Genomic DNA, 16,369 nt, shown 5'->3' on the forward strand with positions numbered 1-16,369 from the left:
TCAGCCTGCTGATGAGAGGTGGAAAATTGGAGAGACAGTGCTGATGCTGTGCCAGTGCTGCTCAGCAATAGCCAAAACACTGGTGTGTTATCGACACGAATGCAAAGCACAGCACTGTGAGGGCTGCTGTGGGGAAAACAAACTCCATCTCAGCCAGACCTAATACACTTGATTACAAAACATCCAGATTAATGTAACTTAAGGCAACTACATAGCCAGCGGACAGAAAAAGGGAGCTTTTGGTCAGTAATTCAGCCCACCTAAAATCTGAGCATTCTGTGGTTACACAGAGAGCTTAGGATATCCATGGCTCTAAGTCTGGCATTTCAGTTTTGTGAGATGAATGCCAACCAGAGTCCAGAAAACCCTCCCAAGCAGTGGTGAAAACAGAGTGTGTGGAAACAGGCTGAATCACTGCAGAACTTGTGAAGTAACCCTGGAACAGAGATAGAAGGCTTGTGAGACAAGATTAGTCAGGCAAAACTAAACAACTTATGCTTGGAATACTAACACTGGGAAATTAAATCTTCAGCAACATCAGAGAACTTGAAAATGTTGCAAGCAGTAAAGACTACAAAGCTACAGAGAGTAAGTCAAGAAGTTTTACATCTTCTTCTTGCTCATACAGGTATTACTTTTCTTTTAAAATCTTGATACAAAACAGACAGAATTTCCTTTCCACAGTTACAGCATCCAGGCCCAGAACCCTTGAATTCTTCTACCAAAGAAAATAAAAAGGCTAACCCTTCTGCAATTACTGTGCCCTTGGGTTGCCACTTTCACTGATTGTCACCAAACCCACAGCCTTTGGTTGCTAAAATGTAAAGATGCAAAGAAAATAAATTCACTGACGTGAGGCATTGAGCTAATATTCCTTCACTCCGCTCCTATCACATAAGAGCAATACCAAAGGGTGAATTTCAAACTGCCTAAACCCTCTCTCTCTGTAGCCTACACACCGTTACATTAGAACAACAAACAAGAAGTTGAATCTCTCAAGACATTATATACTATACATATTCATGTATTTATACTTTACTTTTAAATCACTATTGACTTTCCATGAAATTCACTACAAAACAGTAAATGCTGCAAAAATTTAGGCATGGAGATAAGTATGATTGATGACTGTTGGTACCTACTCCCAGATAATGATGGCCGGCCACTGTGACAAAAACAAGTAAGAAAAAAAAATTAACAGAACAAACTCATTTTATTAACTTGATCAGCAGCTACCTCCTACTTTATGCCAGGCCAAAAATACAAAACAAAACAAAACAAAACAACAAACAAAAAAAAACCACAAAAAAAACCACAAAAAGAAAAAACAAACAGAAAAAAGATATTAGCTAAACTATAGGTTTCCTAAAGATGGCTTGAATTAAAAGCTGCATCACAATGTCTAATTATGCTCTATATAAATATCACATAAAAATCTGAATTTGAATAAATCAGCTGGCCAAAAAAAAACCCATAAGCAAGTCTTATTCAATTGAGAACACAGAAATATTTTACTATCTACATTAAAAAGATTGGAATGATTAGTAATGGTAACAAATATTTGTGCCAGCACCATGCTAAATGATCCCAATTTTGCTGATATTGACCTGTTGGAAGGCAGAATTAGAAACACTTCAAATACACTTCATGATTAATATTTCTGACACTACATTTATGTTATCACTTTCCTAGCAATGGGAAACTTCACAAAAATGAAAAGCAGACACAGCAGTAAAAATTAATCAAAATTAAATAATATTGATTGTCTGTTTCCAGCTTTATATGTAAAACATTTATATTTATGGCTGAGGCAATAATTCCATTACAACTGCCTACTTTCAAGCATTTCCAGTGTTTTGGAAAAAAAAATTGCCCAGGAAGATAAAATTTATCGATTTCTCCTTTAGCCTAGTGAGGATTTCTCTTCCCCCATACTTCTCCTCCTTATCTGCATAGGACACAGAAGAAATAATAAAAATCTTCCTGGTTATTTTAGAGCTAAATAAGTGGAGGAGGGAGGCATTTTTCACAGGTTAAGGACTGTGACTAAGCTTTTTCTGTTGTTGTATGATACAAGGAATGTGAATCATCCTTGTCACTTGAGAAAGAACCTCACAGATAAAGAATAAGACAGACAGCCGAGTGGGAAGAAAAGATGGATCAGCAGAGGAATCATGCTAAGAAAACTCCTCTGACATCATTAAATCCAGCCCTTAAAATAGAACTGCTTATCTAGCTGAGAATTGCTCACTTTTGGAGAGTGACAGTGAAGCTAGACCATACCACAGAAATGTAAACTCTTAGGGAATGAAAATCAGTAAAGAAATCAGTTTAGAAGTTGAATTGGGAATAGACTGATAATTAAAGTAGAAAATGGATAAGCAACACATTTTGGAGAAAACTGCAGCTAATTGTTTACTGTCAGTTATTCAAAATGCTTGGAGGTTCACCAAGTGCTTTAGTGCTTTGTCATAGTCTTAATAAGCCAAAAAAAAAAAAAAAAAAAAAGTAAAAAGAAAAAAAAAGCAGCCCCAAGAAACAGAGCTCCAGCAAATGCCAGCTGACCTGAGGCAGTGGCAGTCCCACCCCAAGGGCTCCCCACCCACCCCACAGGTGAGACACCAAACAATCAGAGCAGCATTCTAGTGACAGAAGAAACAGTATGCTGTCCCTGCTTTCCAAAATGCCCAACTGTTTTACTGTAACTTCTGTTATTTATTCATTGTCTCAAGATTTTGTATTTACCACATAATGCTACACTCTCACTAAAAGGATTAGTATGAAGTGAAAATTAGAGAAGCCAGACAAAAGTCCTTTCTCCACGACCTGCCTTTGGTCCTTCACGATCTAAATAAACCATAACCCCAAACCAAACCAGTCACTGTGGTTTCTAAATTAATTTTTTTAAAAAAATCCGGTATGCTTTATGTTCAAGAAGGTGAGTTTCATGCTGATGTTAAAAATTAGTAATTAGCATTAATTAAATTAAATTGTAGGAATCCACAGGAAGTATAATACCAAATGTTTAACTTGCTTACCTTCATCATAAATTTCTGTAGATCCATGAGAAGGGGAAAAAAAAGAGAAATCGTGAAATGAATATTTGCTTTCAGGTGCATAAAAATGGGATTTGTTTCCCCTGAAAAAGTGAGTGGGATACACTCACTAGATACCACATTTAAAAGGAACATTTATCATTGCAATTAACATAATTATAGCTTGTGCTGGAAAGCAAAACAGCTACTCAGAACAAGGCTTTATCCTTTTTTTGTTGCAATAGTTTTCTCAGATTTTTCTTCACTTTAAATAATATAGCACATGAATTACCTATTGCTTAAAGATAAAACAGAGTACAGGTAAAACAGGAGCCATGCCTGATCATCTTAAACAACTTGTCCTGATGAGTTTCTAACTAAGTACAATGTGAGTCGTTAAATCCTGCACTCAAAGTGCAGTGCTGAAGAGCAACACCACTACTGTAGTTACATATTGTATGCAAATGCAAAATAAATTAAGAAAATTTAAATATTATTAAGACTTCATGCGCTGTTTTAAAAAAATCAAGTGCCACATGGCTGATGCAAGAAGATTATGGTAATTTTTAGGTTAATTTTCATGAAGGTTGCCCAAGAATAAATCACTGTTACGTGCAGCGATTTGCTTTTCTTTGTCAGAGATTTATGGCCACCTTTCCCCATTTAACCTCATCAGTTCATGTTTTGATATCACAAAAGGTGAAACTGAGGACTGAAGTTGGTCTCTATCCCACAAGAAAAGATATTATAACTGGAGAGCTTCCAAGAAAGGCTGGCTGCTTTCATTTCATACATGCTTTTTCAAAGAGAAGTATCTATTCTCAAAGACGTACAAGATGTTCTAGCTGAAAGGAAAAAAAAAATAAAACCTAATCTTCTTAAAATGCTCAAAGACTTTCTCTCCTTCCCTTCTTTCAGGTCTATTTGGTTGTTATCAGAGTAGCTTTGTAGTTGTCACTCTGAAATTTTGCTTCTTTTACTGTGTGGCTCAGAAACTGAACAGAAATCTTTGCTGAGCTTTCTGCAGTGGGATGTGTATAAATTCATTAATACATAAACAATTTATGTACATGATTAATTCAAATTAATCCTTTCCTATATTTGTCAATACAGACTTTCACTTGCCAACATGCTGTTTGGAAGGACATTAGTTTATCAAGGACATTAGATCTGTCAAAAAACCTCAGTCTCTCCCATTTGTCATTCATCTACAAAGTTTTATTCTGAGAATTACACAACCCCATTGCTTTTTCCATGTTACAAGTACATTACACAACAGTCCCGTGAAACCTTCTGGTTCTCTTCTTGACAATTTATTTATCTGCTTGACTGTAGTCTTTTAACTACCTTCAAATTAAAGTGAATAGTTTATATCTTCCGTTGATTACTAAAATGATACAGCAGCTTCTTGTGCTGGATTCTTTGGAAGACCAGATTTAACAATTCATTCTCTTCAGTTGAGTATTAAATGAACTACAGCAAACAAGAGAGAAACAAATGTCATCTATTTGGATCTGTCATATCATGTTCTTTAGAGCTACTTTGGTTCCTTAATAATTTTTAAGATAATTTACATGTAATTCTTAGAGCTAGACAGTGCCATGAACAGACCCCTTCAAGAAAACCTGGAAGACAAGAGTGTGTGAGGGAAGTCTGAACACCTATCTATCTATATATCTACTGCTTTAAAACCACCAGGGAAAGAAATACTCTGAAATGTAATTGTTGCAAAAATGTTTTCATGGCAAACACTTAAACATATGTTATGCCCACAAATGTGAAGCAAATGTGCCTGTGAAAGTTCAGGCCAAGCCTAAGAAGTTACATATCATGACCTGGGAGGGCCACAGCTGCAAGCAAATGGTTCTGGACACTCCTGTCGTAGTGCTCTGCAAGAACATTCTCCAAGGTTTTTAGACCAAATCTCTTCTTAGCTAAAGGAGAATGCTTACTTTGAGAAACATTAACTCTCATGTTGGGAAGAAAAAAGGAGCGAAAGAGAAAAAAAAAACCAACAGAAATTATGTACTTCACGTATGCAACAGGCTGTTACACAAGAAATTTCTTCAACTCATTGTCTGCAGAGGGAAAAACTTCCTGCTCCTTAACACTTGTTCTCTGTGTCTCAGGACAATAGTGCACATGAGTTTCTGGACTAACATTAGCAATTCAGAATGCATATATGAAAATTAAACAGATAGAACGCACATATAATTTCAAATTTCTTAAAGTCATTCTGACTTCCTGTCCTGGTTTTGTCTGGGCCAGAGTCAGTTTTCTTCCTAGTGGCTTGTGCAGACCTGTGTTTTGAATTTAGGAAGAGAACAGTGTCAATAACACACATATTCTAGTTGTTGCTAAGCAGTGTTTATACTAAGTCAAGGACTTTTCAAGTTCTCTTATCACCCTGCCAGGGAGTAGGCTCGAGGGCACAAGAAGCTGGGAGGAGACATAGCCAGAACAGCCAACCCAAACTGGCCAAAGGGATCCTCCACTCCATATAGAGTCATGCTTTGTATACACACTGGGGAGAAAGCTGGCCTGGGGCCGTGCTCAGGAACTGGCTGGGCATCAGTTGGTGAGTGGTGAGCAATTGCTTTGTACATCACTTGCTGTGAATATTCTAATTCTTTTTTCATTATGATTGTTATTATTTTGTTTTCTTTCTTATTAAGTTGTCCTTATCTCAACCTACAAATTTTACTTTTTTTTCTCTCAATTCTTGCCCTCATCCTACTGGGGGTTGGGGAGGCAGTGAGCTAGCAGTGTAATGTTTAGTTGCCTGCAGATTTAAACCCCATCAATCCTTAGGTTGCTTAGAGCCTCATCCAATCTCACCTTGAATGTTTCCAGGGATGGGGCACCCCCCACCTCTTTGGGCAACCTGTTGCAGTGTCTCATAATTCTCATCATAAAAAACTGCTTTAAATCTAATATAAAATGACCCTTTTCAGATTAAAACCACCACCTCCGTCCTATCACAACAGGCATTGATAACAAGGTCATCTTTCTTACAGCTGATGCACATGTTCTCAAAGTTGCATTATGTAACACCTTACTTGTGGTATACCTTCCCTGTCTTGCTGTTTATCACCTCTGGAGGCTGGATTAAGGGCCATTATTTTGTTGTATTTTGTAACACTGCATTAGGATAGGATAAAATCAAGGGTCATGAGACCAATCTGGTGTTTGTACTCAGCACTGCCACCACTTCTGTATTCCAGGAGCCATCTATCGGAAATTATTAATAATTACACCTTTTATCTTTACTCCCCAGAGAGTCAATCTGTGGGGAGATACCCTCCTCCATCTTCCTCCTCTCCTCCAGGCTAATTACAATAGCACTTGAGAATTCTGAATATCCTCAGGATGTTCAAACCAGCATGTTCCTATTGCTAGGGCTGCTGAATGTGTTTCAGGTCTTGTTTATGGTTAAACAACTATTGAAGAATATCACCCAGAGATCTGCCCTGAGACTGGATAGTGATGAGTGGCAGGGTGTGTGGGATAGTATAGGCAAGTGCCTAGGACAGTGGTCACCACCAACATTTTGGAATTACACCTCTGAACAAGCGCTGAATCCTGAAGAACTAGTGAAATATTTGGAAAAAGTATTCTGTCATCCTGGCAGATCCAGAAAGACACAGATCACTGCAACATGCTTGGGCCTGACTCAGGCCTACCAAGCCCTGTTCAACATTATTCGGTGACCTCAAGGAGCAGAGAAGGTCTCTGGATCTGATGGCAAAATGACAGGCACTGCAGCTACCCCAGTGCTGGCAACAGGCACTGCAGCTGAACCAAAGAACCAACACATGCCAGTATCAGTCTCCTCAGGACACAAAAAGAAATACTGGAAGCAAAAGTGAAGTCATTTAGTAAGAGATGAAAGAGTGTCTTCTAAGAGGGAGAAGGAGGAAAAAGTGGGCAAGGCAAACTGCTCCAAAGCAGGGCCATCACAAGAACAGGAGGAGGAAGAGAGGCACACACTGACCAGGGAGAAGAGTGAGCAAAAACTCACAAATGAGGTACCAGCCACTGGATCTCTTTCCCTGAGTGAGCTGTGAGATGTGTGAAAAGATTTCATCTCCTGTCTAGTGTCTAGGTAAGCCCATTGTCACCTTGCTGCTCCTATGTGGGGAAAACAGAAGCAGTAGCCTGGAATTAGAGGGTAAGGAAGCGAAACAGCTGGGATGCCTTTCCTCATAAGGAAGCATTGACAAAGTGGTTGGAAAAGGGGTACAAGTTCTTAGTTCTGGAGGCGACTTTCTGTCAGGTGTGAAAGAAAGGTATTCCTTCAAGGAAGATATTATATGTCATGTAGGCAAGTGGACTACCAGGGAGAAAAGTATCCAGTACCTGAGGAAATTGGCCATGCTGGAGGTGAATGAATTGGCTGGCCAACCCCAGAAATATGAAGAAAATCTTTCTTCATCATCTCAGCTGTGGAAAAATGGGTCCAGCAACACAGAGATCCTACTCCCCACCTGTACAGACCAGTATCTCAACTATCAGAAGTAAGCTTTCCTCTGCTCAAAAGAGCACCACCACCCTGTGGTTTGACCTGCATGACTACAGAGAGGACATGAGGAACTAAGCTGGAAAATCTACCTCAGTCCCAGGGGCACAAGTATGTGAGTTGCAAGGAAAAACAATCACAAATTGGGTTCTTCCAGGAAAATTGTTGGCCCAGTTTCCTGTGGGCAGCTCCCCAGAGTAGAATGACTGATCTTACTCTTGATTGAAGGGACTTCTGATTCATATTTACAAGTGAGTAGTCAAAACTACTGCTAAGACTACAAGGGCCTTGCCTGCAGACAGATGGACAAGAGGGACAACTGGACTTTACTGGACTGTGTGGATCCAGCAGTCTGGCTCAGCAGACACCAGTGTAAAGTTGCAAAACCTTCAATTCCCATTTGTATTTCTAGTGACAGGGGGAGCCCAACAACTGACTGTGTTGGTGGTTGAAGTGAGCCTGACCAGGAATGAGGGGCAAAAGCACTCCATTGTGACCGGCCCAGAGGCTCCATGCATCCTTGGCATAGACTGTCTTAGGAGAGGGTGTGTCAAGGATCCTTAAGGGCATCAGTGGGCTTTCGGTACAGCTGCCTCGAAGAGAGGAGATTACACAGCTGGAGATTGAAGAACAGGTGCCAATCACTACCACAATGGTGCATTGGCAGCAGTGTCACACCAACCAAGACTCCCCGATTCCCATCCATAAGGTGATTAGCCAACTGGAGAGCAAAGGACTGATCAGGACAACCCACTTTAACAGTTCCATATGGCCAGTGTGAAATTCTAACGGACTCTAATTCTAATTCTAGTGGAGACCGACAGTGGATTATCTTGGCCTGAATGAAGTCACACTGCCACTGAGTGCTGCCATGATGAACATGCCGGACCTTCAATATGAAACAGAAGCAAAGGCAGCCAAGTAGTAGCCACAAATGATACCACTAAGGAATTTTTCTCAATCCCTTTAGTGGCAGACTGCAGGCTGTAACTTGATTTTCTGTTCTGTTGTCTGTCTTTATCTCAAATCATGAATTTTACCTTTTTTCATAACCCTCTCCGTCATCCCATGGGATGCGGGGAGTGAGTAAGCATCTGTGTGGTCTTTAACTGCCAGGCTAAAACACAACATACCGTTGCTCTTGAAAGGTGGTACCTGTCAAACACTGACACCAAAACGAACAGATGAATACAGACACCAAGTACAAGAAATTTTTTCACACCTCAACACTAACTCAGCTAAAAGTAAAAGAGATTAAATCATGATGACATATTATATTAGTTATACATAAGTCTCCTACTCCATCAGTGGAGCGGCCCTGATGATTGTAGAGCTTGGTCATATTTATGTTTGAAATAGGACATTCTACACACCCTAAAGAACAATACAGATGTATGCAATATCCAGTATGAAACAACATATTAAAAACAAGCTGAGTTTTAAGTGTCAGTAAGGATGAAATTTCTCTATGCCATGTAAATGTCGGCTAGTTGTGTAGACTTATTTTACGGTCAAGGAAGAGACAGTCATTTCTATAATGCAATTCATCTATTAAGCTGACATTTTCTATAGGAGGAGACCAACTAAGTACTAGAAGTGTTTGATTCCCTGCCTTGAACATAATTAGGACTTTACATAACTTTCCAACCCTACCCTGTCTACAGCGTGAACCCCTAAAGTACTTTCAACGTGAACATTAAGTACAGAACACCTATATTCCATTAGATACTGAAATTCACTAATCCACTGGGGGCTCTCTACTGAGCATCCAGAAGAAAAGTACTGACATATTTGGACTTCTGATGTGCTCCTGGACTACAAATAAGTGTTTCTGTTAAATCCTGTACAACTGAAATCAATGCAAATTTGATGACTAAATGCATTAAAAACACCACTTTCTCCTTCACTTGTTAAAGAAATCAGTGTGCTGTAATTTTTAATGCTGTTTTTCTAGCATCCAATTTTTTCAGAAGTTGTCCTGAGAGGTAGGACTGGTAATTGAATGTAACCAACAACAGAATAATTATATTCCACTGATTAAGTCTTCAGTTGCACATGCTATCTGACCTTTTGGGGACAAATACTTATATTAATGCAAAGTATCAAACAAATATCATCCTTGTGGAGGAGCTAAACTGAACATTCAGCAGCCAGATTATATGTATGGCTTGGAACAGGACTTGAAAAACAAAAAGTAATAAAAAAACGTTTGCAGAATTTTGAATCATTATATTTGAGGAACATAACATCCATCATTCTACTCATCAGCCAAATTATTTCCTCTTTCTCAAAATAAAGCAAAATAGTGACATTTAAAACTTACTGAAGCTTTATCTGAGGACACTAAGGATGTGTTTTTAATGTAAATATTTACATCTGTTTGGGGCCATTACATTCCTTGGCTCTTTGGACAGCTTTTGCATAGCTTATCACTTACTATTATAATTTATCATAATTTCACCTTAATTCTTGTGCTTTCTGGCTAGATGTAAGGAGAAAAATATTATTATTTTATTTGGAATTTTTTAATAGGAAAATTGCTAAAAATCCTATAATTTAGAGGTCATCTCCTGACTATATCTTTTGTACAATTCTTATAGTATTCCATCTGCTTACGTAGAAATATTAGATCTTTATGTTAACCTAACCAACAAGTATTGAAAACAAGTAAACTGAGACAGTTTGCAGTAATTCACAGAAATTACTATTGCTACATAGAACACAGCTTGAAATTCTCAGATCTATACTAGGGACCAAAGGAGAAACACCAAAGGAACCCTAGAATACATTTGGAAATGCCACTACTTAACTGAGAAGTTTTATTCAATCTGCACAGATATTTCTTTTGAAATTAAAAAGTATACTTAGAAAAGTTTTGTATTAGTTTCTTTCGCTGATGTGAATTAGACTTGGGCTAAAATTAACATCTGCTAAAATATACAGTACACTAAAGATGGAATTACAGATGTGGTTGACACTATCACTGAAGGTATAGCATTTTAAGCAGCATTTCCATAGTCACTCCATTTTGATATGCCTGTTCACTTTAACATCATACAGTACTATCTCACATTTCCTTCATGATGTGTATTAGAATAACTGAGTTACCACTGCTTGTATTACTCCCTACATTGAGCCACCTCTGCAGTCTATGTTACGTCTAAAATCTGAATGCAAATTCTTTATATTGGGGTATTAAATATTTCTGCAGAAATAGCATATTTTCCCACAGTAATATGAAAAATCAATCTATATTTAAGCAAATGAACTGTGAACAAGAAATTATAGGAAAAAATTGTCCTTATATAATTCATTTAATGCCTAAAAATCATGCTGATTATAAAGTACTGATGTGCAATTAATTACTTTAGTAGCACTGAAGACACGTTACTTGAATCATTTCCCTTTACGAAGCTTTGTTTTGTGGCTCTGTCCAACCTCTACAAGAACCCTAGCTTGTTTCCTCAAGTCAAAATCCATTTGTTACATTTATCCAGTCCACACTATCAAAGAGAGAATTTACTCACTACTTCTCAGCTCAGAAGTCTCTGTAATGAAAGCAATTCTTTTGAAAAGTGTCTAAAGTGTGTTTCATTACTCTGCAAGTTTCTTTTCCCCAAAGAAATTGAAAGCTAGTTTTGCTAGAGCCATAAAACTGAACTAACATAGTAACTACTCGAGGGGAAGAGAAAAAAAAATTACCACTACCCTCAGCAGAAAAGGTTTCTCTGTCTAAAAGTTGAAAACAATCCTACAATGTTATAGTTGAAAACAATCCTACAATGTTATAATTACCATAGCTTTGCCATCAGCCAGGGTAAACATGAAAATTCTAGTACCTTGTACTCTAAATTTAAGAAACAATACACTTCATTTCCATTCAGGTAAAAAGCTCTTCAGAAAAATCTCTCCTGAAAACAGTAATTCTTGATGGCTCTTAATGCCAAACTTTCAAAATAATTTACCAACTAGTTTAAATCAAATGTGTAAAAAAGGCCAAATTATCACATCACCAGAGACACACAAGAAAATGCCTTATCCTTACACTGAAACCTATTGCAGAGCTAAGCAGCTGTCATGAAAGTCAAGACAGACAGGTGCTTTTGTGAGTACATTAGTCCTGTTGTATTCAAGTATACAACACCTCCTTTGAGATCACAAATTGGTGAGCACATTGCTAATTCACAGAAACAGACAGTTTAAGATTATTTCCCTTATTTCATAAATATATTAAAAGAGAAAAAATTTCAGGGAGATTAAAGGAATTCCTTTCACTATGTGTTATTCAATCTAATCTTATTTCATTACTGTCATTTTCTCTGTAAAGAAAATACATTCAGGGTCTTCTAAATTTTGGTTGAAATTTAGTAAGTCCCTCTGATCAAACATTGGGGGTTCCCCAACCTGGTAGTTTAATAAAAAGCAGAAAAGCCATTTTCAGATACGAAATGGGAACCAGGATATAACAGGTAAGCCTTACTTCCACTAGGCTTTACATTTGGTAAAATGTCTTTAATCTGCTTGATTCTGCGCTGAAGCAGGCCTATAAGCCTTCACACTCACACCTAATCAGAGACAAAAGGATGAAACCAAGAGTTCAAGAAATATCTTAAACCCATCTAATTTGTACCCAGCTTCAACAGCCAGCACATCCCTTAAGTAGAATAAAGATTTTGGGACAATATCACAAGAAGAATTATAGTAATTTGACAGAAGTATGCAGGAACCGGAGTAATTTCCTCTAGAACCTCTCTTAGCACACTTTACAGGCTAGAACAGCTCAGAGGTGAATGACTTTAGCTTATCCTTTGAACAGCATGAAACTGCTTGCAGCATGGTTCAGCTACTAATTTGCTCATTAATTTGTCATGAAGTTTCTCTCTGGGCTTGGGCTTTAAGGTTTCCACAGACAGATATAACTTGCATTAACCTTGTGTGTTCTATATTGGAAAATGGCTTATCAAGAAATACATGTGTTACAGTGAGATGTCTGCCTCAGTGACCATGCAGCTTTACAACAGCCAGCTTTCTACTGCATTAATTCACTATACCTCCAGTCCACCATAAGACCTCTGGTAACACTCTGGAATTACAGAGGGAGTCAAAATCTGCTTTTCAAGCCAGACTGGGGCTTGTATCCGAGAGAGAATAATGTTATATATGAAGTAAGGCCAGTACCCTCTCCATACCCATCAGTGAGGTTGTCTGGATTAAAGAATCAGTCTATTAGGAAAAGTCTTTACCCAATGTATCTTGGAATGACACATTTAGCTTTGCTTTCATGGGAACCAGTTCTTTTCAAAATGGTTTAAGAACATATTTTGATGAAGCAGTCTTCCCTAAGCAAGATTTTGATGTTACTAAATTCTGAATTAAAAAAAAAAAAACAAAACACCAAAACAGCAGATCTGATTTCTATTTATGCAAGTAATACTACATTTTCCATTAACATATTATGAACGTTTTGGTCAAAAATAAACCATGTCAGTGTCACCAATAAAATTCTGGCACATATTTCATGCGTTGTGGAGTATGAGGAGTGGTGCCTGTATAGTACTGAACATGCTTTTTATTGCTGTTTTTTTCTCTTTATAGCAAAATTCTTCATAGGAATAAAACAAAAGAATATAAAGATGTACAACCAAGCTTTCTCAATTGTAGTTAAAAATGTGACAAAATGAAAAGATATGGCCTAAAAACACTCAAAATCAATTGTATAAGAATTGATGGTTGTCATAAATACCAGATCCACAGAATATGGATAATGCTGTCATACTGATAAAATTAGCAAAAATTATGACTTAACTACAGTTATTGTTTAATAAATATTATAAACATATATGTCACATGACACAGATATTTTTGAGTACAGTAGAAAGGGCATTGAAAAGCCTAAGCCACTATTTAAACAATGTACTTACATACAGGAGTCTCAGGCAAGCTCTAACTTGAGTCACTACTTACTATAAAGATGTAATAATCACAGATTAAAATTCTGCAATTTCTGGCTGAAATAAAATGCAACCAGTTATGTTATTGGTCATATTTCAGAGGACATCTGAGGTTGTCTCTGGTCATGTGCAGCCCAGACTAAGTAATAAGAAACCAAGGAGACCTATCGTAGTCCAAGCTTTCAGAGAGGCTTCTAATATTTTCAAGGTGAACAAACAATTCAACATACATTTTATGACCACTAACTCATACATAACACTGGTGTTAGAGATTACATTGAAGAAAAACATACATAAATATGTCCCACAGAGGGGAGTTATATCAGATGCCGAAACAAAGATGTATGGTATACACAGACACATTAGGAAAGGCCTTAACAACACATTTAGCAGAGAATTGTGCTTTATGTGCTAAGATCTAGGAAATATTGTTTTTATTCTGTAGCAGCTGTTCTCCATCATTAAATGTATGTTGTATATTTGCAGTTACACAGAGCATCACACATTATTTATCAGTATTAATTATCTTACTGTCATGCAGTTTAAGATTACAGTGTCTATATTGGAATAGACAGGGTGGGTTACAGAATGGAGTTATAACGTCAGACAGCAAGGCTCAAAACTGAAAGGCAATAATCATACATTTATATGACACAATTCTGTGATCAAATTTTAAGAGGTAAAAGTCATTTTGGTAACATGAAATTTGGTAGCATAATTCAGGAGTGACCAGATTTTACATGACCATGTATTCACCTCTTTTTTTGGTTTTTTTGAGCCATGCAAGTTGAAGGGTCATGAACACACAGGGTATCAAAACAGACAGGTTAGACTCAGTGGCAACATGAAACATTTGGGATCAAGTGAATAAAAGACAGAATCACATACCCATTTTTCCACATCAACTAGCTGTAGAAAGAAAAAGCAAGAAATCAGTAAATCTCTTTCCTTAAATACAGCATGTCAAAGTCTATTTTGAAGTTAACATTTCATATTTTTAGGAACATATCTAGTATGAAAGAAAATGTGTTCTATTCTATAGCTTCTAGTAATGAAGATATTCTCCTGGCATCTTCTCTTTAAAATGCCAATACCCCACTTTCTGTCTTTATTTTGTGGACAGCACTTCAAAGTCTAGAAGTCAAAAATGTCCATCTAAAATCAGGTAACGGGCAGCAAAGGAAGACTGATGCTGAATTAATTCTACACTGTATTCAGTAACAACCAGTCAAAAATGCAGAACACAGTATCCCACAAATCATATCTCCATTTCCTCTTGAGTAAAGCTCTGCCATTAGTGAACATCGTTCACTTGAAAGAGTTTCATTGCTGCTATTCATGGTTTGCCATTTTAATGAATGCCTCAAGTATAAAAGTTAAAATTAGGGGTACCTGTCAAATCCTGACCTTACAACCTGCAGCATATGAGAATATCTTGCATAAGAACAGAGAACAGCACACCAAAATGTCATTCCTTTCTTCAATAGGGAAAGTGAGAATGACTCCAAAAGCTTAAGGTTTTATATTAACAAAACTGTTTCAGGATTCATTAAGGAAACAGATTTTAAATTAATCTCTCTAAAAAGTCTTTGGACTACCTTACAGTCTCAGAAAGGGTTGAGTATATCTACTACAACACATTTCATCTACTAGAACAGTTAGTATGGCACTATGTATTAAATACTTAGTTGGCACTAAGAGCAGTATATCTGAAGTAGACTTGTCTCTGGACTTTGCACAAAAAAACGCTGCAGAATATCATGCCATCAGTGGTTTTACTGCAGGCACATACTGACCTTTTGTTAGCAGATGCCACATAAATGTTTAATAATTTAAGATAGCTTAGTGCAAAGCAGGAGTAATTTTCAAAACCAGTAATATTTGGATGTCAACTTGCTTGTGGAATTACTGCAATAAAAGGCAATGTATTTAGTTCTCATCTGTTAAAATAGCTCCATTTAAAGCAAATTTTCTCAGTTTTAATATGCATTTCCGATAAAGAGCAGCTTTATATTTTTGTTCAGTGCTGCAAGTACACAAAATTCTGATTTGCCCCTATTTATTTTTTTAGCAATCTTTACTGTGACTTTTGTTATCAACCACAGCCGCAGAAATGTCTCCTAAAAAACAGCTAAGTGCTTTAAAACAGATACAATGTAAGAAAAGATTTGATAAGATTTGATAAATTATAAAAGTAAGCAATGATTTAAATCAAAATGCAACTACGCTGTCTTAAAAAAAAGGAGTAAGGAATAACCAAGTTAGATTTATGTACAAGTATTTTATTTATTACCTTGCCTTTGATACATCTTTTGCTTTTTTAAGATTGTGTATGCTCTGAAAACAGCACTGCAAGGAATTTGCCTGTGTGACAATGCTAGAAAGAGGTGATGCATGCTTTATTGCCTTGCTCTGAGAAGAAATTGCCATCCCAAAATGTAAGTGAACAAGGCAGCCACAACTGTTATCAGAGAGAATCCACTCAAAGCTCAACATACTTTATCAGTTTTGCAGTTAATTGCTATATAATTACTGAATTGTCCATCTACTTTATTTTAATGGACACCAGTTAGCTTCAAGAGTCAGGTGCAATATTTGCCAAGTATTTATACATGGTATACACTAATTCTGTATTGGTATACTCATGTTTAAATAGAACTGTCAACAGTAGTGTTGCAGGACAACCACTTGAACGATGCACGTACCCTTGTCAAACCATGAAGTTTGACACCTACACAGGAAAGATTATGAATTTATCCAGAGAGATCTGACTCTGAAAGTGTGGTACAGTGCACAGCACAATAGAATCTTTCTTTCGTAATTACAGCTGTATTTTATAGGCCTTCTGCTGTGAGCTTTGTCAG

General features: G+C 37.1%; 1 protein-coding gene across 2 annotated transcripts in view; it reads right to left on the reverse strand.

The window, feature by feature from the left end:
* Positions 1-16,369, reverse strand: part of RYR2 (ryanodine receptor 2) — a 393,600-nt gene that overhangs the window by 238,890 nt on the left and 138,341 nt on the right. For both annotated transcript variants that reach the window (XM_048299766.1, XM_048299765.1), the window contains 2 exons: positions 14,394-14,414; positions 3,039-3,053 (listed from right to left, as the gene is read on the reverse strand). In XM_048299766.1, the coding sequence (XP_048155723.1) occupies positions 3,039-3,053; positions 14,394-14,414 (36 nt within the window). The remainder of the gene's footprint in view (positions 1-3,038; positions 3,054-14,393; positions 14,415-16,369) is intronic.

The sequence above is a fragment of the Corvus hawaiiensis genome, chromosome 3, assembly GCF_020740725.1.
Source record: "Corvus hawaiiensis isolate bCorHaw1 chromosome 3, bCorHaw1.pri.cur, whole genome shotgun sequence".
In the NCBI taxonomy this organism is placed as follows: Eukaryota; Metazoa; Chordata; class Aves; order Passeriformes; family Corvidae; genus Corvus; species Corvus hawaiiensis.